A 23,864-nucleotide genomic window follows, 5' to 3' on the forward strand; every position below is an offset into this window, starting at 1 on the left:
AAGTAAATGCATTTCCTTTTCTGTGAACAACCACTATCCATGTTTCAAGATTCTTTCTTACATACTTGTCCACCTTAGCTAAATGTTTCCTTTATTAATGATTACAATTCCCCTTATTAAGCAATTAAAAACTGTACAAATGCAATATATTTTTTTCTAATTTTTGGGTTTCCTCACATTCTTTCATACAAAATTTCACCCCTTGGGACACGTGGAACAATTTTAGAACACCGTGAAACGAATTAGTGAATTTACACATAAAGTACTGCTGTACTTACGAAATTTTCAAGTTATGAAAAAGTTCTGAAATCAATTAATTTAGTAGAGGTACGACTGTAATCGCAAATGAAGGCAATGAAATCCTTATTAAAACTGGTAGAATTCTATATTTATCCACAAAATATCAGATAACTCCAACCAGTACTAAAAATGAAAATGAAAACAAAATTACCTTTTATTCACATTTGGAGGCAGCATTTAGCTTTTGTAAAACAGAAAATAATTCAAAACTTCTACTCTTAAACCATGAGGAAAGAAAATACATTTGGTAAGTCTCTCCAGTCATTAGGAATTTCAATGCAGAGTAAAAAGAGGCATCATTAGAAATGTCACTTTCTTTATAATTTATATTATCCATTTTGTTCACAAGTGTGCTGGTTCTCCAGCAGCATACTTATACATGATTGGGAAAAAAAAACGTAAAAGTCAGAGCCTTCGAGGCCTAAAAAAAACCCAAACAATGTCCCTAAACCTCTGCGAGCTGCATCAATAATGTCAAATTGTATAAAGGTCTTAGGCCCTGCAGGACTCGTTTGAGTTATTACAAAAACGAACAGACGTCAGCAACTACTTCTTTCATACACCCTAAAATTGTAAATAAACCTGACAATGTGATTTAAATGAGCAAAGAGCACAATATGATGTTGAAATGTGAAACACAAATTCAAGACATCCTGAGTTAGGAAAACAAAACAATTAGACTGTAGCCAGAAGTAGTGCAGGTCACATTTGTCCTGCGGTGGCTGCTGCTGCTGCTGCTGCTGCTGCTGCTGTTGTTGCTGTTTTGTTGTTGTTGTTGTGTTTGTCACTTAAACGCCAGTCCAAGCAGCTTGGCTTGTAGTCCATTATATACCTTCTGTATGGAGCCTTGCTTCAGCAGGCTGCGAACACCTGCAAGAATAACTACAGTCATTGAGGCGTAATAACAATATTTGCACGAATACTACATGTAGGTACATTATAGTTGTCTTAACAATATCCACCAGTTTGGACAAATTTTAAAATGTAGAACTGTTCAGGAATAGACAATCTGATAGTTTGGAATACACTCTTTGCCAACATATCTTATGAGTTGTCTTTTGAGGTTCACTTAAAAAATGTACAGCATGCCACAATTTGTCCCTAAATGAACAGCATTGAAAATTACTGTATTTGCCGCATGATAGGGGCACAACTTAAACAAATAGGACACAGACTTCAATTTTTTCAAAAGATGGCAGTGCGCCTTATAATCCGACGCGCCGCATATATGGATCAATATGGGTTAATCATTCTACAATAAAATTCCCTTTAGCACAGTTCCATCTAGTACACAGGTGTAAAAGTGGCGGCCCGGGGGCCAAATCTGGCCCACCGCATTTTGTGTGGCAAAGAGAAAGTAAATCATGTCTGCCACTTTCTGTTTTAGGATCAAATTCAAATGAAGATTATAATATATTTCCTGATTTTCCCCCTTTTATATCAATAATGGAATTTTTATTATCCAACTTTTTTATTTTTCTGTTTTTAGTTCGAAAAGCATTTTGTACAATCTAAAAATAAATATATAAAAATATTTTCTGTTTTCCACTTTATCATTGAACATAATGAAATGAAAAACAAATGATTAAAAGATGTTTTCCCTTACTAAGAAAGAAAAGCTCAAGTAAACAATGTTTTAGATCTATACCAAAATGAATATTTAAGGCTTTCAATACAGTTCTATCTACAATCTAAAGATTATATCTAAAATGGTCCAGCGCACATGAAATCGAGTTGACGTTAATGCGGCCCACGAACCAACCCGAGTTTGACACCCTTAATCTAGTAGATGTAAAACAGAACTCCTAACCACTACTATTATAGCGCCATCTAGTGCATGTACAATACAATCCCCCGCTACAACTAATATTACCATTACCACCACCACCACCAACTACGGCCACGTTTTATAATCTGGTGCGCCTTATACTATATTTGAAACATATTTTAAGATAGAAAATAAAAGATGCGGCTTATAGTGAAGAAAATACGGTATTTAATTATGAATATATAAAGCGCAACTAAATGATCATTTCATTTTCAAGTATTTTTTTAGAAATTCAATAGAAATCGAAAACAGGATAATAAAACAACTAGAGGAAGTACATTAATTATGCTTGATTAGTTGAGTGGTTGATGACTCAGAATGTCCTATGCAGGGAGCAAGTATGTAGATTGCAGAAAGAGAATTCCATGTGTTCAAAATGGCAAACATTGGGAGCCCACTGAAATTGAAAGCGTTCAAACTAAAGCTATTATTTTTAATGATTTCTTTACCACTCACCAGATTTCTGATTCTCATCCAACTGCGTCTGCGGGAACTCCACGTCAAAAGTGATGATGAGCGACCCGCGAAGATTGATGTTTTCGAAGTTGGGCAGGCCCTCAGCTTTCTTCCACATCCTGGCCCCGGGCTTGGTTATCTTATCCCGCATGATATGCACCTAATCAACACAAAAAAAGATGTAGCACTTTGACAGCACCTACAAATGATGGTGTTCTCTTGATAAAAGTACCTTGTGCCCATCCAAATGAACAATGTCCATTTCAAAGCCTACCAGCGCCTCCACCAGGGAGATGGTAACATTGGTATACAGATCATCTCCTCTGCGCTCGAACACGGCATGCCTACGAAAGAACACTTCTCTTTAATCCTACCTTCATCCTCTGAACAAAACGTGAACTGAAGTTATGAATGAAGGTGGTTCCTACTTTAAAACTTTGATGCGGAAACGCAGATCTCCGGGTTCGCCATCGATGTGAGGCTCTCCTGTAAACAAAATCAAACGGATTTTTTCTTTTTTAATTAAATTAAGTAATAAGTTACTAAAGAAATAGTGCATTAAAAAAGGGATGTCAATTTTTATTTTGACAGGAACAACATTGTAATTATGGTTTCCCCTACTGGGCCATTACGACTTTGAAGTCATATCATTGTTTAATTTTCTCAATACATATACTATCGTAAACATACACAACTAATTGATGAAATCAATAATATTAACTATACAATTAATAGTTTGCTTATGTATTATGAAAGAATTTCACACTTGAGGGGGGAAAAAGATAAATCTTACCTGAGAAAAGTAAAGTAAACATAGATAATTTACTCAACCAAGGCTCAACCTCAGTGATTGTGTTATTTTTGTTGGAATGATAATTATAACAATATTGTTAGAAGCACACTATTGCAGAAATCTACCTTAGGTGTACATCTAACAATATTCTTACCAATTGCACTTTGTTATTGGTGAATTAGATTACCCCAACGAAATGATTTATGCAACTAAGGTGACTGAACTGGTTCATTTATGATCCCATTGACTTTAAACAGGAATATTTCTTCATCAATGATTCTTTGGTTTGATTTCGTATGAAATTTTAAAAGGTATAGAATTTGAGCTCTCCCCATCTATACAATAAGAAGCCATTCTCGAAAAGTGAGTGATTTGTTGTTGATGGGTTATAAGTTCCGCGACAATAAAACACAATAATACTATCGTTTTTCCAAATAGAAATAATCCTAGCTTTTGTAGAGGCATGATTTTCATTGGAGCAGCAAGGGTACTGATATTTGATTTTATGTAATGCAGCTGTATCATAAAAATAACAGTGAGATACTAGTAGCCCTGAAGCTTACCTTCCCCAATAAATGGATACTCCATCTCATCTCTTACTCCTTGTTCAATTTCCACCTCCAGAGTTCTCTCTTCATTCACCAGCCTGGCAAATTTCGACAAAGGACACAAAAATTCACACTGTTGAGAGCACTTTAAAGGGTTTCAATAGATAAACATTAAACAAGAGGTGACTCACTTTATGTTAGGACAATCATCGCACACCATCTCTTGGGTCATCTGGAATCGGCCCGGGCCGAGCTGAGTGGTCCTCATCTCCGGTCGACAGTTGCACTTCCTTGATCCGGGGGCGTCTTTGGCTACTGGCTTATTTCGGACTACCTGAGCCGCAAAATAAAAGAACGTTTGAAAGAAGGCCTGACAAAAAGTAAAAAATATAAATACGTTAGTTGTCAGTAATACTTGTCTGCCTCCTGACATGACCAAGCAAGCCGTACATAGCCTTAGAGCAGGGGTGCTCATTACATCCGCTGCCAAGGTATTACTGGTAGATTGCCTGAGAGTGGGATCTGATTGAGTCTGTTGGTTTCCTTTGGCCTGGAAAGTTCCCCGTTTGTACAGCGATTTTGCAATATGCTAAACTCAATACAGTGGTACCTCGACATACGATTGGAATCCGTTACGAGACTGAGATCGTATGTCGAGCTTTTCGTATGTTGAGCTTTTCGTAACTCGAGCGAACGTTTCCCATTGAAATGAATTGAAAACAAATTAATTCGTTCCAACCCTCTGAAAAAACACCCAAAACAGGATATTGGATTGGAAAAAAATGCTTTAGTTCTTCTAATTCGCCATATATTGACAAAGTAATAAATAACGAGTGGTTTAATAGTAATAAAATTTATTTAATAGATGTAAAATTAGACATTTCACGGAGGGGAGAGTCAACGACACACACGGAGGCGGAGGGGGGCTGTTCGGGGGGACTTTATCCACGGCACTCATACGAACAAACAAATTTAAATTAACTTGGATAAATATATACAGACACACTCAAACACACGTTTAATGTAACTTTACACAAAACTGAATTCTAGTTTTGTCTTAATCTTTTGTTACCTTCGTTTTCCCGGTTAGCGTTTTGCCACGCCTCCACCCTCACGTTCGCTATCGATGGACTGTTTGTTATTCGAGTATAACGAGCAAAATTTTGTACCCAAAAACTGAAGCAAAGTTCGGGTGCGCGTTATACACGAATCCCGTTAGGTTGGGCATGGGCAGGATCTGACGAAATCTTCTACAAGCATGGTCATAACATGCATTTTCCACGTGGGACATTCAACTCACCTCGACAAAATTCCCAGAATAGACTTCTTCAAGTGTGACCTCCAAATCAAGTACAATATCATTTCCTCTGGGGATATTTCGGTCCTGCTGCTGTCGGTTACCTCCGAACATGAAACCAAAGTCACCAAAGAAACTACAAAAAGAGACAGAAAAAACAGACACAAAAGAATTGTAACTTGAAACTGTAATTCATATCACTAGTCTGTGAAATTAGGTCAACATTTTTCAGGAACAACACACCTCAAATATCATATTTTGTTTTTCGAAAATTATAAAAGAACTTTATTATTTGCATGTTTGGCTGGAATACAGTGAACATGTATCCCTGATAAATCTTTAAATTATAAATCTATTATATCGCTTGAGCAATTGACTGCTTTCCAACATTTTTTATGTTTTTCTTATTTTGTGAGATGTTCCATACATATTTGAATTTAAATTCTATATTCAGTGACTAATAAACCAAAAAGATAAAATAACTAACTAAAAAAAATACAATTTATAAGAGGATTGACTTAATTATAAGTAGTAAAATAACAATCAAATAGAAACATTACAATTTCCAAAATGTAATATCAGGGGCTGTCTAATTTTCTATTATCCTCCATTTATGTTAGCAATTCTAACCTGGAGAAGATATCATTGTGTGAACCGTGGTGGCCTTCTTGAAGTCCATCTTCTCCGAATTTGTCATATTGTTTCCGTTTCTCTTCATCTGACAGTACCTTTTAATAAAACACCAGAACCACAAAATTAAACACATTAAATTAATACACCTTGGAGAGTGTCAATCAAAGTCAGAATGCTCTTCATGATGACAAAATTACACACCTCTGAATTAGGTGTCATTAATACTGTAAACAAGACGCTTATGCATGTGTCAGTGGTTATTAATGAAGAATGTATAAAACCTATTTCTAAACATTCATTTTCTGTATCGCTTATCCTCACAATGGAACGCCAATAAATTTTAAGCAATAACATCAGTACTTTACTTATCTTGACTGCTGCGAAATGAGATTAATTTGATTTTTAAAATAATAGGATCACGAACTTAATGTTAAAATAAAAAGGGGAGTTTGATGAATATCGCGGTTAATGAAGACCAGACAAACCGCAAAGTAGGATCACCCCTATTATAACTACCTTTTATTTCCCTACAGTGCTGTGTCCTTGTAGCAAGCGGAACAAATTGGAGTGGCTTATGCTTGTGAGTTTCAGCATGGATTTTCACATTTTTATGAACTTAAAAAAAACAATCCCCAGAAATAAATCTGTGAAGTAGTGAAGCCACAAAGGTTGAAGCCGTGATATTCGAGGGATTACTGTACTGAGTACAGGTGTACCTGTTATTTTTGAAGGTACGACGTAAGCCAATCAGATGCAGCCACACATTCTACTACTTGACAAATCATGGCCAGCATTATGTTTCCATCGGCAACGAAATAGCAAAGCTGGCCGAATACCCCGGGATCTTCCGGAAGGTATTTCACGGCAAAACCTGATTTTTTTTTTTAATTACCACATCTAAATCTTAGTAGGGGAATATAAATCTCATACTTCATAAGCTGCACCCAGGTCGGCGAATTTGTCCTGCGCTTTGGGGTCATCTTGGTTCCTGTCGGGGTGTAACTGAAGAGCTAGCTTCCTGTAAGCTTTCTTGATGTCCCTAACTGATGCACTCTTGGTCACCCCTAGAATCTCGTAAAAATCTCGCCTAAGGAACAAAGAAATTAATCTTAAATACACATAGAACAGTATGTCACAACCATTATCCTGGTGCTCAGTACCAAGATGAAAAATGGCAGCGTTTTGAGAATAAAAAGCACGGTTCTTCTCATTTAGTCATTCGTTGTCCCTTTCAATGACAGTATAAACACAAAAAACGTACAAAAAGAAAACAAGCACTTCAGAACATTTCTCGCTCTGCTGGTTGAACCAATCACAGTGGAACATGTGTACCAGCTGGCGATGCTGCGTTACAAGAACTCCGGTGCAAAACCAACGACTTACCCGGCAAAGACTGACGTAATTACCCAGAGAAAGAGGCAGCACAAAGTGCACAGTTTCACCCCTTTCGTAGCCATAAATAAACCCTTGATTAGATATATTTAAAGAAATTTTGAAAGAAGAACCGGCTTCTTGTGAAGGTTGGTTAGTATAGCTGCCAGTTTCACTAAAGCCCTTTTCCGGTTTGTCAAGGAAGTCCCGCCTACCGGCAACTGGATTAATACCCCGCCCCTATTTAAAGTGATACGACACTTTGAAATGAACGCGATACAGGACATTATAGGTTGCTCATATATGTACGCATGTTCTCCCCAGACCTGTGTGGGTTTTCTCTGGGTTACTGGGATAGCATACATAGGTGCATACATAGATGCATACATAGCATAGTAGTTTAGGTTAAGGTTGTCAAGTTAAGCAAAACAAAACAAACAAATCAAGGTGAAATCAGACAGTGTAGCAATGTAATAGGCTATTTGCTATAGTTTGATGTTTTACCACAATTAAAATGAAATAATAAAACAAATGTTTAATTAATGGTGATAGTACGTAGTGTCATTTATACTTGCTAGCGCATGCGCATGAGGGTGAGCAGTGGAGGCTGTCTCCCTCCCCTGTTAGACCCTCATGCGCATGCGCAATCGAAGAGGGAGGCTACCCTGGCAGTACACTGGAAACACAGTGCGCCAATAAGAAGTATACATTGGGGAGAAATGTTTCACAGCTCGCTCATATCGCTGAACAACATCCGAGGATATTAGATTACTTGTAACACCTGAATGATTTGGAAATTTCGACGAGGTTTTCTTCCGCCAAGATGGAAAAAGCCGATGTATGGCCCTCGAAGAATGCTGAAAGTAAGTATACACTGACATGAGTAGCGTTTGTTAGTTTTCATTGGTTAATTCATCATTTTAGGCTAAATGATTTGCAATCATTATCTTTTGAGCGATCAAAAAACAAAAACACACACATTTGGAGGGTTAAACGCACTTCTTGTTACTTATAAGAGAAAAGAAGGCGCATTAATGCGTTCGATCTAGCCGAGGGGAGGCGAGTGCAAAGTTTCTACTGCAATTAGTAAAGGCGGCAGAAGTCTGGTTGCTATGGAAGCATAAAGTGCCACCATCTTACGTCATATACATAGATGAACACATTTTATTTATTCATGATTAATTGGTGTTCAGCAGCGCGGTAAGAGTGGATACCGCGTCGACCTCACAGTTCTGGGGTCCTGGGTTCAAGTCCAGGTCCGTCCAGGTCCCTCCTCTGGCCCGGAGTCAGCTGGGATGGGCTCCAGCACCCCCCGCGACCCTAGTGAGGACAAATTGGTTCACAAATTGAGATGAGACGAGATGAGACCTCCATATTCATCGTCTTAATAGGCAGTACAAATGTGTTACTTTGAAGGGTAAATGTTAAGAAAAATCATCGCACGTGGTATTTTTGAGATAATGTATGAATCAAAAGCACATTATTAGGGTCAGTATCATAAGTAAGTCAGTAATTCATCCAGTAATGGTTATTTTACTCCTGAAAAACAGAAAATAACCAACAAATAGTAAACGTTAATTTGCCGACATCACCTGGTGAAAAAGAGTATAGCAACTCTGTAAATCTTGTGCACATATAAGCCGTACTCTTGATTCAGTCATAATTTTTTCTAGTTACAAATATGGCTTATATGCAAAAAAAAAATACGGTAATCCAATTTTCAACATTTTCACAGACATGGATCCAGATAGTGTAAGCATATGGCCACGTATGGAACCCTTCCTCCTGGGTGCCCTTCAGGTGAGTGACCAATAAATGCATCTTTCCCACATACGGTTACAAATTTATTCGGGTGTCTGTCATCTTAGGTGGCCCCTTCCTCCAAATTTAGCCTCCACTACCTACGTAAGATGGCCACCTATGTACGCACCCGTGATGGTTGTTTCCCTTCCTTGACCTGGCCCATGTGGAAACACATTGCTTGTGGCAAGCTGCAGCTTGCAGAAGACTTGGCCTGGCTCTACTTCGAGACCTTTGACCTCTTTACTAGCCACTCACCTGCAGACCGACTGGAGTGGGCTGAGAGTCTTTCACAGTGTTCAAGTAAAAGTGAGCTTGATGAGCAGAGGGGAAAGGTAAAACAAAACAACTTTTTAAAATTCATAACTGTTTAAACTCTAGCTGGTGGCAGATTTATATGTGGAGCACATCTATTTTCAGCTGGTGTTTACTAGAGTATACAAAGCCTACCATGTATTGTTTTATTGATTTTTTTTATATAGAGCAGTACATGCTGTGCAGTTCAGGAGTGAAATGTACTGTAGTGTCTGCAATATGTTAAACATAACCAGTACACAAACATCCTGTTTTATATTTAATGGGGATACGTTACATATAAAAGGCAAATATCAAATTGCCTACACATTTTAACTATATAGCAATTAGGCAACATTTCATTTTTAACTAATATATCAAATAATTTATGTACACATTCATTTTCCGTAACACTTATTCTCACAAGGGTCACAAGGGGATGCTGAAGCCTATTCCAGTGAACTATCGAAAGTGGGTGGCGGGGGTGGTTCACCTTGTTTTGGCTGTCTGCCAATCGCAGGGCACAAGGAGTCCGACAACCGTTCACGCTTAATTAATTAATCATTAACTGATGTTTCTTTTTTCCTTAGATGTCTGTGGACACACTGCAGTTTCTCCTTTTCCTCCACATCCAACAGCTTAACCGTGTGTCTTTGCGTAACTCTCTCATTGGTGAAGAATGGCCCAGCCATCGTGCACATTCTCCGCCGGAACGTGAGGCCAAGACCAACACCCACAATAAGGTTATCCTCTACTACTTTAGTTGTACTATACAACTCGGTACTCGGACGTTTGGTTGCCGGACTTTTGGTCGCGCGGAAGGTTATTGATAATTACCATTTAAAATTGTTGCTCAAATTCCCTAAATACAAACTGCGAATTATTATTTAGTCATATTTAATGCCCTATTAATTATTAGGCTAAAGAAAAGCTCCAAATTTCCCGTACTTTTATTGTGTTTTGTTGGAGAACTTGTTAAGACCCTGACTTCCTAAGGGGGACAACTCATGTACATACAAACTCTTATACACTCACACGTCCGCTCAGTGAAACTGCTCATGGCCATTGTTGGCTTTGATTGATGCGTAGACCGTGTTGTTTTACCTTGTTTTGTCGCCGGACTTTTGGTCGCCGAACTTTCGGTCGCCGGATTTTCGGTCGCCGGACTTTCGGTCGCCGGACTTTCGGTCGCCGGACTTTCGGTCGCCGGACTTTCGGTCGCCGGACTTTCGGTCGCCGGACTTTCGGTCGCCGGACTTTCGGTCGCCGGACTTTCGGTCGCCGGACTTTCGGTCGCCGGACTTTCGGTCGCCGGACTTTCGGTCGCCGGACTTTCGGTCGCCGGACTTTCGGTCGCCGGACTTTCGGTCGCCGGACTTTCGGTCGCCGGACTTTCGGTCGCCGGACTTTCGGTCGCCGGACGTTTGGTCGCCGGTTGTTTGGGTCCGGGCGACCAAACATCCGGCGACCAAAAGACCAGCGACCAAACGTCCGGTAACGATACAACTTTCACCTCTCACAACTTGGTCACAATATTGAATCATAGCCAATAAAAGAGTTGTATCCACATTTTATATTTCCCCAAAATACTTTATCTCCAGTCAAAGTACTACATTTGGTAGTGGACATACCTCCCGCAATCATGCACGTTCATACATTTACACCTCCACCATGTTTGAATTCGATCATTAGGATTTATATTAGTGCTGGGCGATTTGAAAAAAAATATCATCACGATAAAAATATATATATCTCAGTCTTGATAATTATTGCGATAACTATCACATCTTTTTTGTTTCAAATTTGAAACTTCAAACTTCTGTGAATAAGTAAATAAGTTACTTTCCTCCTTATTCAAATATGAAAGTATAAAAAAGACAATATGAAAAAGCCATGGAGAATTGGCTTTGATCTTTTAGTGGGTCGGTGTTGTCCTCTCATCTCATAATCGCTTATTTTGGCTGTGTTATTGTCCTTTGTTCATGCTCTGTGTTAGCCTCTATTGCTAACATGCTCAAAACATGTTTCCTCGTCATCCTCTTCTTCTTCCTAGCGTTGGTCTGGAACTAGCGTTCATCTCTTAACGGCGCCCCTGTGTTTCCTCACATCTTTCATACAAAATTGGGACATTGACAAATTTTAAAGGGTTTAGTTGGTAGTTGTGTGAGGAGCATGGAACAAATTAGAGAATTTACATATAAAGTACACCTCTACTTTCGAAATTTTCAAGTTACGAAAAAAGTTCTGGAACCAATTAATTTCGTAAGTAGAGGTACGACTGTAGTGCATTTTTTAGACTATAAATTTCACTATAGTGTACAATTCACACCAGCCCAAAAATGCACAATGATGACAGAAAAAAACATGACACCAAGAACAAACAAACAACACAGAGTACATAGTACAGGGAGTGCAGAATTATTAGGCAAATTAGTATTTTGACCACATCATCCCCTTTATGCACATTGTCTTATTCCAAGCTGTTTAGGCTTGAAAGCCCTCAACCAATTCAGCATATCAGGTGATGTTCATCTCAGTAAAGAGCAAAGTTGTGGTCTAATGAAATCAACATCCTATACCAGGTGTGCATAATTATTATGCAACTTTCTTTTCGTTGGCAAAATGCGTCAGATGAGGGACGGAACTCGACAGGCTCCGAAAAGTCTAAAATAGTGAGATATCTTGCAGAGCGAAACAGCACTCTTAAAATTGCGTAGCTTTTGAAGTGTGGTCATTGAACAATCAAGCGTTTCATACAAAAAAGTCAACAGGTTTGCAAGAAGCGTGTGGAAAAACCAAGGTGCACAATAACTGCCTGTGAACTAAGAAAAGTCAAGCATGCAGTTGCCTTGTGGTTTCTCATAAAATGTGTGATTTGCAAGGATTGAAAACCATACACCTTTGAACAAAATGGCTGTGATTGCTGCTGCACGCAATGTTAATCGTGAACAGAGCAAAACTGACAGAATATATGGCTCTATTGGTCACTGATTGTTTATGATTGTATATTTGAAAATGGTGAGCTGTTATATTGGTTTCCCTAGTACAAATAAATTATTGAAATGGGTATCTGTCATCTTTCACCACTTTGTGGCTTCAGTACATCATGCTTTTTTATATTAAGTATCCAAATCAAAAACGTTCATAATGTTAAAATTCACGCTGAAACTCGCAAGCGCTCGAAGACAGATATCCTCTTAAAATAGCTAAAACTAAAAAAGTCCCACTGCAACTCTCAAAACTGTTCAGTTTTGATTTTCAGTCTTTTGGGTTCATTTTTTTCTTTTAACTTTTTTTTTCAAGTTCTAAAAAAACAACAACAAAAAACAAACAAATGTGTTAACTTACAATCTTCTACCAAACCGTTGCCAAGGTCACATAAATGGTAAGGCGAGCTCCAGGATCCATCTATTATCTGTAGCTCATGTCCTTATTAGGCTTGTTGGTGAGCTTAAGCCAGTCTATCACAGCTTTTCTGAAAAGCTGGGTGAAACATTTGACCAATCACAAGCTAATCACAACCTGCACAGACCCGTGTGATGTGATTCTTATTTTTTTTTTTTGTGTTCAGTAGAATTGGGACGACCAGGCCCACCTTTCGTTTGTGCAGAGCCACCTGGTGGAGTTTCTGGAGCTACTGGTGGAGCCGGAACAACTGTCCGAGTCAGGAATGATACCGCGTGATTGCCAGGTACCATATTTATTCGAGTATAACAAGCAAAATTTTGTACCAAAAAAGCTGAAGTAACGTTCGGGTGCCCGTTATACACGATGTTTTCGCTTTTATGACCAAATCCTGGTGAAAACCTGCCCTCCGCAGCTGTTATAATGGGAGACGTAAAAGCTGTCTTTGTCCGCCAGATGGCGCGCGAGAGCCCGTTCTACCAAAAGCCAACCCTCTCCAAATAGCCTTCGGCCAGTTTATAGGGGAGGGTAAAATTAAAAAAGGTTGCTCCAGAGAAACGTTAGCGAGGCAGCCGCTCACTCGAGACTTTGAATTTTTTTAAATATGATGATGATGAGTTACAGTTTAAGGATTTAAAATGGTATATTCCATTGTAGAATTGTGTTTATACTGGTATTTTGTTTTACCAGTTTACCCTATGTTGTGGATAAATGTTTTGTCATGGCGACGTGTTCATCATTTGCCAATTACGAGTACCAGTGCGATCCTTGGTGTGACCTGATGAAAAAAATATATACCAATTTTTAGTCACAAATTATGGGTGCACGTTGGGTACACGGTCGATTGGTCGCCGGTCTTTTGGTCGCCGGTCTTTTGGTCGCCCGGAAGGTAAGTGATAATTACCATTTAAATCGTTGCTCAAATTCCCTAAATACAAACTGTGAATTACTATTTAGTCATACTTAATGCCCCAGTAATTATTAGGCTAAAGAAAAGCTCAAAATTTCCCGGACTTTTATTGTTTTTTGTTGGAGAACTTGTTAAGACCCTGACTGATGTAGCTTCTTAAAGGGACAACGCATGTACATACAAACTCTTTTACACTCACACGTCGGTTCAGTGAAACTGCTCATGGCCATTGTTGGCTTTTATTGATGCGTAGACCGTGTTGTTTTACCTTGTTTTGTCGCCGGTCTTTTGGTCGCCCGTTGTCGCGGTCGGGGCGACCAAAAGACGGCGACCAAAAGACCGGCGAACCAATCGACCGCACACGGCACGTTATACTCGGATAAATACGGTATGTGTAGATTTCTGTTAGCTAACACCAAGTAAGAAATACCTGACCTGCACCTTGTCTGATACCAGATCTCCCTGGCGGCTGTGCGTAATTTGGGCCTGCTCCTGGAGGGTTCCATGCACCCGGGAAGCTCTGTCCAGCCTGTCCATAGGTTGCTAAGTAGAGGTCCGCTCCAAATGCAAGCAGGTTACTCTGCGCTCAACCATTCTTTCCCGCTGTATCAGCTTATCGCCTGTATTCAACACCACCTTACCTCTAACCCTTTTGGCATAACATCCTGCTTGCGCTCCGGGAAGAGGGTAGCCTGGGCCCAACAAGGTACCCTTAAGCTTTAAAATTGCACAAATCCCCTCTGTAAAGCTTCTCCTGACATTGTTCTTGTTTTTGTTTTTAGTGGAGGGGGGCATAAAGCGTGCCAAGATAGCCCGAAACACTCATTTGGCCCCAGTAGGGAGCAAGATGGTGCTCATGTCTCAGGTCTGCAAGCAGACCCTGGCCAAGACCTCTGACAAAATGACGGGAGCCAACATTAAGATCCACCGATGTTCTGACGCCTACATCTACCTCCTCTCGCCTCTCAGGTTGATAGTCACTTGCAATTCATGACAGACAAGTCGGCAGTTTAAGACGCTGGAAATGAAAGTTTAATACATTTACACAAGTTAGTCAGTAGAATTGTGTTCTTCTGTATAAGCGTAACATCATAAAATACAGATGGCATCCAGGTATTAATAGATGCATGTCTAAAGAACCTTTTTCATAAATGGCAGAAAATACCTTGTTTTTATGTATTCCTATGTTGCTTTAAATGTTTTTTTTACTATGATAGGCAGTCTATTATCTATAATAACACGAGTTTATAGTTTGTTGCCAATATATGTTTTATATTACAATTATTTTCTAAATATCAGAGATTTTAAAATTTAAGCAAAACATTTATTTGTAATCAGGAACTCAAACATTGGGTTTAAACTGGATCTAATGATATATATATCAATTTGATTGAAACAAGAACACATTTTACAAGTTGAAAGACAAATTGCTGCATAAATGTTGAATCTGGATAAAGTGCATGAGTAAATGCATGTATCTGAAAGTGTACAAACGTTCTTAAATTGTATTTTGAATATATATATATATATGTATATATATATATATGTATGTATATATATATATATATATATATATATATATATATATATATATATATATATATATATATATAGCTTATCCAGATTCAACATTTTTGCAGCAATTTGTCTTTCAACTTGTAAAATTTGTTCTTGTTTCCATCAAATTTCCAATTTCAGTGAATATCTTTTTACTTTGTTTCTAGGTCTGTAAATGTGGACAAGTGCAGAGATTGCACAGTGGTTCTGGGTCCAGTGGAGACCAGCGTGCACGTGCACTGCTGCCAGAACATACGGGTGGTGTGCGTGACAGGCAGGCTTGTTGTCGGGGCCTCGTCGCGCTGCATACTTCATGCCCTGACGCCAACACGACCGCTGCTCCTGCCTGGCAATACTGAAATCACCCTGGGCCCCTTCCACACCTTCTACCCATCCCTTGAGGATCACATGGCCAGCGTGGGCCTGGCAGTGGTGCCCAACTTGTGGGATCATCCGCTAACGCTGGGGAACGACTCAGTAAAGGCCTCCGCTAACCCGGACTTGACTTGCTACCGCCTCCTGCCCCCAGAGGAGTTCCACATGCTGGTGGTGCCTTTCCAAATGGAGGGAGATACGTGCGAGGTGCCAGGGGGATTGGCGCCCCGCTATCAAGCAGCACTTGATGACAAACAGAACAGGATACAAAGATGGCAGAAGACACTTATGGAGGCTGGGCTTAACAAGTAAGTAGAAAACATAATGCACAACCTTTCGGGGGGTGGGGTGGGGGGGTAACTCCACCTGGGATGTCATAAATTGCACTGGCAGTAGTAATATATAGACTTGCTTCAGGCAGGAATCGTAATTGATTATATGCCAACTCCCACTAAGTGTACTATTAATGGTCAACTCCAATTACTGGACTGAGAGCTGGAACAGCAAAATTAAATGGAAACACAAAGTTGCCCCAAAAAATGTGGTCCAAGAACTGCACTTTAAAAAACAAGTTTAATTGTGCATAAAGACATTTTTTTCTAGTCAAGGACTACACTTTATTTGAAAAATAAACATTGGGAAGACAGAAAACAAGCATGTAGTACTTCTTGAGTGCCGCCTCCTGTGATCCAAATGGAGAGTCATGGCTGCTTTAACATGTATAGCAAAAAAAATATTTTGGAACAAGGATATTGATTGGTAGCTGTATTTTTCCACTCCACGTGGAAAGAGTTTGGATCGAGAATTGAAGTCAACAGTCAATAACAGGGTTAGATAATGTGAATGGTGGCGGTAGTGCCACAATTGCTCGAGGGATGCTGAACTCTATATGACCCTGACTTCATAATGTAACAACTCTGAATTGTTTCGCTTAATATACATAACTACAATAGCCAAGAACTACACCCGAAAAAACATCACTATGATAACATCAGTCACTATGACGCACACCTCAACCAAAGTCAAACAATTGAGGGAATGGCCATTTCACAATGGAACCAATAATACTCATCCTGCAAAGATCAATTATTAGTGAAGAGACATAATTTACTAATGGTCCACTTCACACATTTTACAATATTTTGAAATGTTTCAGGGATAAGAGGTTGAAATTGGGGTGTGCCCTGCTTGAAGTGTGTTATCCAAGTCATTTTTTTCTTAATTGAAGTGGTGTTTAAGTAAAATTGCTTTGCAAACGCAAGTGTTGCCACTTCCTACAAAATCTGTCACATTAAACATACAGTATACAGACGCTCCCCTACTTACGAACATACGAGTTACAAACAACGGTACATACGAACATGTCTGCAAATTGCGTTTATGACAAAAAATGTTCGTAAGTTCAATTTTGTATTTTTTTCCGAGTAGTGCTTCTTTCCGCCGCTAATACGCCTGGCGCTGTGAGGGCTCAGCTCACCCAGCATCTACCTTCTTCGTTGCAATGCGGAAGTGCGTGAACGTATCTCCAGTGCGCAAAGAACCTTTTTCATTTGTATCATTAAATATCTCGTGCATCCATTATTGAATATGGTTGGTAAAAAGCGAAAGGCTTCTATTGAGGGAGTTGCAAGGAAGAGGCAAGCCATTTCATTTGAAACGAGTGGCAATAATAACGAAGCTTGATGCGCGTGAGAGTGGTGAGCGTTTCACGGGCGTACAACTTGAATCGTTCGACCGTCAGTACCATTTATAAACAGAAAGATCGAGCAGCAGGACCCAAATATTGAACGTTGCACAAAGTTTGCAAATCAATTGAATGATGCCATACAGTGCTACCACATTACTTATGATGAAAAAAACAAGAAAACTGTGCAATCGTCGTTAGATCGCTTCTTTCGGCCAGTTTCTAATACATAAATCTCTCTCTCTATACAGTACTGTACATATTCTCTCCATTTTATTAAATGTTTTTTTCAGTACAAACCAATACGTGTTACTTATACAAGCCTTAAACATACAAATGCACTTATATAAACCTTCAATATACTTATATAGGCCTTAAACATAAATTATAATACAAAATATAGCACTGAATCAACTTACAAACAAATTCAACTTATGAACAATTGCTCGGAACCTAACTCGTTCGTAAGTAGGGGAGCGTCTGTATACATAAAGGACTTAAAGCTATATGCATATGCATTCGCTGTGGTTTTATAGAACTTTTTCAGTACAGACGGTCCCCTACTTACGAACGAGTTCGGTGTGTACCAGTGGCGGGCCGTGAATTTCAATCCGACACCTTCAATTCTATATCTGAATCAATCCAACCCTCAAAAACTATTTTATGGCTATAAAACCTTTACTGCAGCTACAGCTGTGACACATAAAAAATATCAATAATAACCTCATACAATTGAAATATTATTTAGGAATATAGCCATATTTTACTCACCAAAAATCTTTTTGGAACTGTACATAAAATCCATCCTCCTTTCTTTCCTCCTTCTTTTCTATCGCCATCAAAGCTAATGCTGAAAGTTGAGGCTGTCCTGTTATATTTCTGGCATAAGTTTATATTTAGTGCTGAAAATGTTCGTTTCTGTTTGTAACAGGCTTGCTTGCTTCGGAGTTGTCCGACCTTTCTCAATGATGTCCAGCTTTTCTTGAAAAGTCCGTCTTAAAAATGGCTTTGACAGTAAATCTGAAAACAAATCCATTTCTTCTCCTTCAGCCATTGCGGGTTGACAAAACCGCTATTAAATGAACACAACAATATATTTGCTTGTGCAGCTCGCTCCAGATACAGTTTAGTAGCTCTGGCTAGTCCACTCTATCACTATCCAATCATAGTTAGTGAAAGCGATGACACATCCCTACGCCTATGAGATGGCCTTGGTGTCGAAATCTGATTGGTTAAAGCAACAGTTCTACCGATGCTTCTTTTATGCAGCAGAGCCTGCAGAACTGATTGTGAAGGCCTCAAGGCAGATTTCTGACCCTGGCAACAAATAATGGCTGAAATTGATTGGTTAGATGCTTAAATATGAAAACACATCTGGAAGCAGCGCAACCAGAGGAAAAGCAATGAAAGGAAGCTGATAGACAATTTGGAATTATTTCATAAGTATTCATGGACAAAACATAATTAACATCAGTCTGTGATTCAGATATTTTTGATGGTCCACCACTGAGTAATACTGTATATAGTAAATATAAGTGCCAAAAAAACCAACAGGACATTAACCGAGCAGGTCTTCTTGTGTCTGTTGATTACTTCTAAAATCTGTTGTCTATTCTGTGCAAAGGGAGCAAAAAGGCAAATTCAAGGAGCTGGTGGAGGCAAAGTTCTACACGTGGCTACAGGAGACAGGCCACCGGCAGGAACTGGACAGCCTTATCCCGCCTTCCGCGTCCTCACTGCAAGTTTCTAATGGGTGCTCATTCACTGAGACGCCAGTGAACAAAGTCATGTTTGTGAAGACAGGAGAGACAATTGAACAGTCAACTATGGCTTGTTGAACCATTGACTATCTTCTTCATTGTGTGAAGGACTTGCCCATTGTGAGTATTGTGTTGTTTTTTCTTCTTCTTTTTTTTTGCATTCAGACTACTGAAGGGAAGGACAAAACTTGTGTAGTTTTTATGGATTAGTACAGACATGGGCAAACTACGGCCCGCGGGCCATATACGGCCCGTTAGGCCTTTTAATCCGGCCCGCCGACGTTGTCCAATTTTTTATTTTTTTTATTTTTTTTCGGTGAAAATACAGGAAATCATTGGATGACCTGCATGAGCAATTCTGCCGTCGGTTTTGTGATTTTGGAAAAATTGACAGCTTGTGTCATTTCCTTTAGTCCTTTTTTCTGTTTATGTTTCATATGTACTGTTAACGGATGCAGTTTTTATATGTATCGTATCTTGTGCTGACCCGGCCCGCCTGTCAAATTTTTAAAGTCAATGTGGCCCCCGGGCCGAAAAGTTTGCCCAACCCTGGATAGTATATAAATATCGTATAAATATGAATAAGACTAGCATTCAGTAGCTCACAGACTTCGCACAAAACCTGAAAATAAAAAAGCAAATGTTTATAATTGAACCATTACAAATAGGATATAGAAATGGTATTCAAAGGAATTTGAAAAAGCTAAAATAGCCGATTTTAAAAAATGGTTTAGCACTGGATTTATTTGATAACCAGTTGCGTGTCTAAATATTATTTTGGAATCATGCTTTTTTTCAGTGTTTCAGTACAACAAGAAAAACTACTCCTGTAGAATTGCTCCCCATTTTTTCAGTAATTGGAAATGAGAATTATATATTAGACATTTTTAGTTGATGAAAATAGAACAGGGTTGGGCAAACTTTTCGGCCCGGGGGCCACATTGACTTTAAAAATTTGACAGGCGGGCCGGGTCAGCACAAGATACGATACATATAAAAAACTGCATCCGTTAACAGTACATATGAAACATAAACAGAAAAAAAGGACTAAAGTATTAACATACACATCACTCATCTGGGACTTTTGGGGTGCTTTCTTGGTTTTCATCAGACTAAAGGTCTGTTCACACATATGTAGAGCCAAATGGATGTTTGGAAAATTCGCTGCACTTAATGAAGCCTAAAACTCAGAGACTTTCAGGGACTTGAACTTGTCACATTGGAGATCAATCAGTTCCAACTGCAACTCCTGTAGAACCGTTTCCGGGTCTTGTGAGAAAGGACATGACACCAGCTGTCAATTTTTCCAAAATCACAAAACCGACAACAGAATTGCTCATGAAGGTCATCCAATGATTTCCTGTATTTTGACCGCATAAAAAAATTATAATAATTTGGACAATGTCGGCGGGCCGGATTAAAAGCCCTAACGGGCTGTATATGGCCCGCGGGCCGTAGTTTGCCCATGTCTGATATAGAAGTATTAAGTCAGTCATGTATGTAAGTTACAACTCACGTGCTTCCAAGTTTATTCTTCTATAAAGCCACTGATTTATGTATATATTATATTTTTTAAACAAATTCATTCAGCCTAAATGGCTCATTGTTTGCACTTCTTTTGTTGAATATGTTAAGGTTTCTCTGTACATAAGACATTTATATATGGTTTGATTGTAAATGCCCCCCAAATAATGAGCTATTAAAAAAACTGTTGCGTATTGAATTGGAGAAATTTACAGTAAACACATGATGCATCCTTTTGTTTCCCTAAAATAAAGATATTCATTTAATAATCTTTGTGACTTTTTCAATGTTTTAATTACAAAGATATCAAATGAAATGGTTCCACTGGACAGCATCTGGATGCATCCACAAGGCAGAAAAGAGTCACGAGTTGGCAGCTCCACCCTCGCCAGGTGGGGGCAACCCAGCGTAGCTGGCACATGAAATATGTTGGGGGGAGGACTGGTGTTGGATGCAGCCAGTGGACAAGTGGGGTTATTGGACGCTTACCATGCCCGCATTCATTATGCTGTAATCCTGCCTCGCTTTTCTGGAAAAACTGAATAGCGCTAGAATCACTGACTCAATTTTTGGATCTCATCTTCATGACAAAGCGATTGTTCCCCTGCTTGCCCCCCACTGTGGGGAGGCAGGGCTATAAAAGGGAGTCATAGAGGTCTCAGTGCAAGATCGAGACCTCAGGGCAAACACCGACCGCCACCTTAGCATCACAGAGGCATTACCGAAACAATCTATCCAAGATGGGCAGGGTGAGTTGAGGCAAAGTTGGTTTCCCAACTGTGTCTTTGGATTGAATCCATACCTGTCAACCTCTGCCGATAACTGCCCTTATAAATGATTATGATTCCCCTTACAAACCCCCCAAAAACCTTACAAACACCGTACGAGTCGTACGGTGTTTGTAAGGTTTTTGGGGGGTTTGTAAGGGGAATCATAATCATTTATAAGGGCAGTTATCGGCAGAGGTTGACAGGTATGTGAATCCCTACTTCAATTCAAATGTAATTCTTATCTAAATAGGAAAGAAAGATATTTCATTTCATTGCTGAAAATGTTCAATATTGTCTCGCCCGAAGATTGTCTTCTATGAGGACAAAAACTTTCAGGGTCGCCGCTACGAATGTGACAGCGACTGCTCAGATTTTCACACCTATTTGAGCCGCTGTAACTCCATCCGAGTGGAGAACGGCGCTTGGGTGGTGTACGAGCGGCCCAACTACTTGGGCTACCAATACATCTTGACCCGGGGCGAGTACCCGGAATACCAGCGCTGGATGGGCCTCAATGACCGCGTCAGCTCCTGCAAGATGATCCACTTTGTAAGTTGGACAGTTTATGAGAACATTTATCACCATGGCAGGGTTTTTCATGCAAAAAAAAACGTGGTTAGCTTCATGTCCTGCTAACCCATTCAGTCGTTGCCCCTTAAAAATCAATCTACACTTGGACAAGGCCCATGTATGATTGATTGGCTTTAAGGTCAATCTTAACCACCGATTTTTCCAAACGATGTCTGATCCCATTTTTGGGTTGTCTTGCCGAGTCTTTTCCTTGACTCAGGTTGGTTCGCGGGCCGCGTTAACATTGATTTCAAGTGGGCCGGACCATTTTAGATATAATATTTAGATTTTTTTTTTAAATCGGATTAAAAGGAATGGATCAAATGCCCAAAATTTAGATTTTTTTAATCAGACTAAAATAAATGGATCAAATGCCCAAAATTTAGACTTCTTTTTTATTTTTTTAATCGGATTAAAAGAAATGGATCAAATGCCCAAAATTTAGATTTTTTAAATCAGACTAAAAGAAATGGATCACATGCCCAAAATTTAGACTTTTTTTATCGGATTAAAAGAAATGGATCAATGCCCTAAATATTCAGTTTTTTTTATAGATCTAACACTGTTTGAGCTTTGAGGGAAAACATCTTTTAATCATTTGTTTTTCATTTCAAAAGGAAACAAAATATTTTTTATTTTCAATAATAAAGTGGATAACAGAAAATATTTTTAATATATTTTAGATTTTACTAAATGCTTTTTAAATTAAAAAATACAGAAAAAAATGGATTAAAAATTTGCAATCATTGATTTAAAAGGGGGAAGAACATGAAATATAATATACATCTATAATCTTCATTTGAATTTGATCCTGAAACAACTTTCCCAGGCCGCACAAAATGATGCGGCGGGCCAGATTTGGCCCCTGGGCCGCCACTTAGAAACATGTGTCCTAGACTATCTCTATTCTTCTATCATTTCAGGCCAGCGGGGGCCTCTACAAGATGCAGCTGTATGAGAAGGCTGACTTTGGGGGTAAGGCTTTTGAGGCCACAGAGGACTGCCCTTCGCTCCTGGAGAAGTTCCGCTGGAGGGAGGTGAACTCGTGCAAAGTCTCCGATGGTTGGTGGGTGTTCTACGAGCACCCCAATTACCGGGGGCGACAATACTTCCTGGAAAAGGGCGAGTACCGCAAACCCGGTGATTGGGGCGCGGCAAGTGCTGCAGTCCAGTCATTCAGGCGCTTCACTCAATAAGTCCCCCTTCCATAGACACCCCTTATCCCACCACCTCCTCGCTCAGCCTATGCCATGACAGGAAATTAAAATTAAGATATTTTCAACTAAAGTTAGCAAAATAAAAGCCTGTCCAGCAGACTGAGATGTCTTTCATTTTAAAAAGCTCTGCAATTCAACAGTTGCGTTTGTGCGGTATAAATTCTTCAGTTGATACTTAAAGTGAATGTAAACATGTACTGTTTCATTTCATATAGTTGACATACATGATCAACTTTATTTGGGCAACGTGGCTTTAATCCTATGAGTGTGACACTATGATTCCCTCACAGTAATAGAAAATCCCATTTTGAAACTTCATCCCTCATGCAACATTTACCTAACCCTAACCCGTGTTTGAAACTTAGTTTGCAGTCACAATTTAACATTAACTTTTCTTTTAAACATAGTTTCAGTAATGCTAGTTCAAGCTGAAACCTTACCTAGAATTTTAACTCTGTACTGTCACCAAAATTCTGCAACTTCCATCTGAACACATAAATATTTCTTTAAATCCTAATCTCAAACCCTAATCCTGTTTTGAACAGATGACTTTAGTTTAAAATGCCAGAATCCTTTGGAAAGTTAAAAAAGTTCTGGCTTGAAACTTCCCTTTAAAACAGGCCTATCAAACCGATTCCGTAAAAAGTCCTGGTCTTTGTTCCAACTGATCTAGTGCCGACAGTTTAACCAATGATGGGTCTTCTAAAATAAGGGACTACAATCAACTGACTACACAGGTATCCTCTTATTCGGTTTGAATGAACACCTGTAA

The 23,864-nt window shown here is 39.2% G+C and overlaps 3 protein-coding genes across 3 annotated transcripts; 2 read left to right on the forward strand and 1 right to left on the reverse strand.

Annotated features, from left to right (window-relative positions):
* Positions 1-430: 430 nt before the first annotated feature.
* Positions 431-7,465, reverse strand: dnajb11 (DnaJ heat shock protein family (Hsp40) member B11). Its single transcript, XM_077617818.1, has 10 exons — positions 7,239-7,465; positions 6,786-6,942; positions 5,853-5,950; positions 5,226-5,358; positions 4,117-4,259; positions 3,941-4,023; positions 3,013-3,070; positions 2,817-2,928; positions 2,585-2,744; positions 431-1,170 (listed from the first exon to the last, which is right to left on the reverse strand). The coding sequence occupies exons 1-10, from the start codon at positions 7,310-7,312 to the stop codon at positions 1,085-1,087; spliced, it is 1,104 nt and encodes a 367-aa protein (XP_077473944.1). The 5' UTR covers positions 7,313-7,465; the 3' UTR covers positions 431-1,084.
* Positions 7,466-7,886: 421 nt separating this feature from the next.
* On the forward strand, positions 7,887-19,309 carry tbccd1 (TBCC domain containing 1). The gene is made up of 9 exons (XM_077617104.1): positions 7,887-8,089; positions 8,962-9,026; positions 9,095-9,361; positions 9,911-10,063; positions 12,895-13,011; positions 14,092-14,341; positions 14,418-14,604; positions 15,360-15,875; positions 18,876-19,309. Exons 1-9 carry the CDS (start codon positions 8,050-8,052, stop codon positions 19,087-19,089), a joined length of 1,809 nt encoding a protein of 602 aa, XP_077473230.1. The 5' UTR covers positions 7,887-8,049; the 3' UTR covers positions 19,090-19,309.
* Positions 19,310-21,130: 1,821 nt separating this feature from the next.
* Positions 21,131-23,191, forward strand: crygs2 (crystallin, gamma S2). The gene is made up of 3 exons (XM_077617105.1): positions 21,131-21,284; positions 21,612-21,854; positions 22,799-23,191. Exons 1-3 carry the CDS (start codon positions 21,276-21,278, stop codon positions 23,069-23,071), a joined length of 525 nt encoding a protein of 174 aa, XP_077473231.1. The 5' UTR covers positions 21,131-21,275; the 3' UTR covers positions 23,072-23,191.
* Positions 23,192-23,864: the final 673 nt, after the last annotated feature.

Source organism: Stigmatopora argus, chromosome 13 (assembly GCF_051989625.1).
Source record: "Stigmatopora argus isolate UIUO_Sarg chromosome 13, RoL_Sarg_1.0, whole genome shotgun sequence".
Classification (NCBI taxonomy): domain Eukaryota; kingdom Metazoa; phylum Chordata; class Actinopteri; order Syngnathiformes; family Syngnathidae; genus Stigmatopora; species Stigmatopora argus.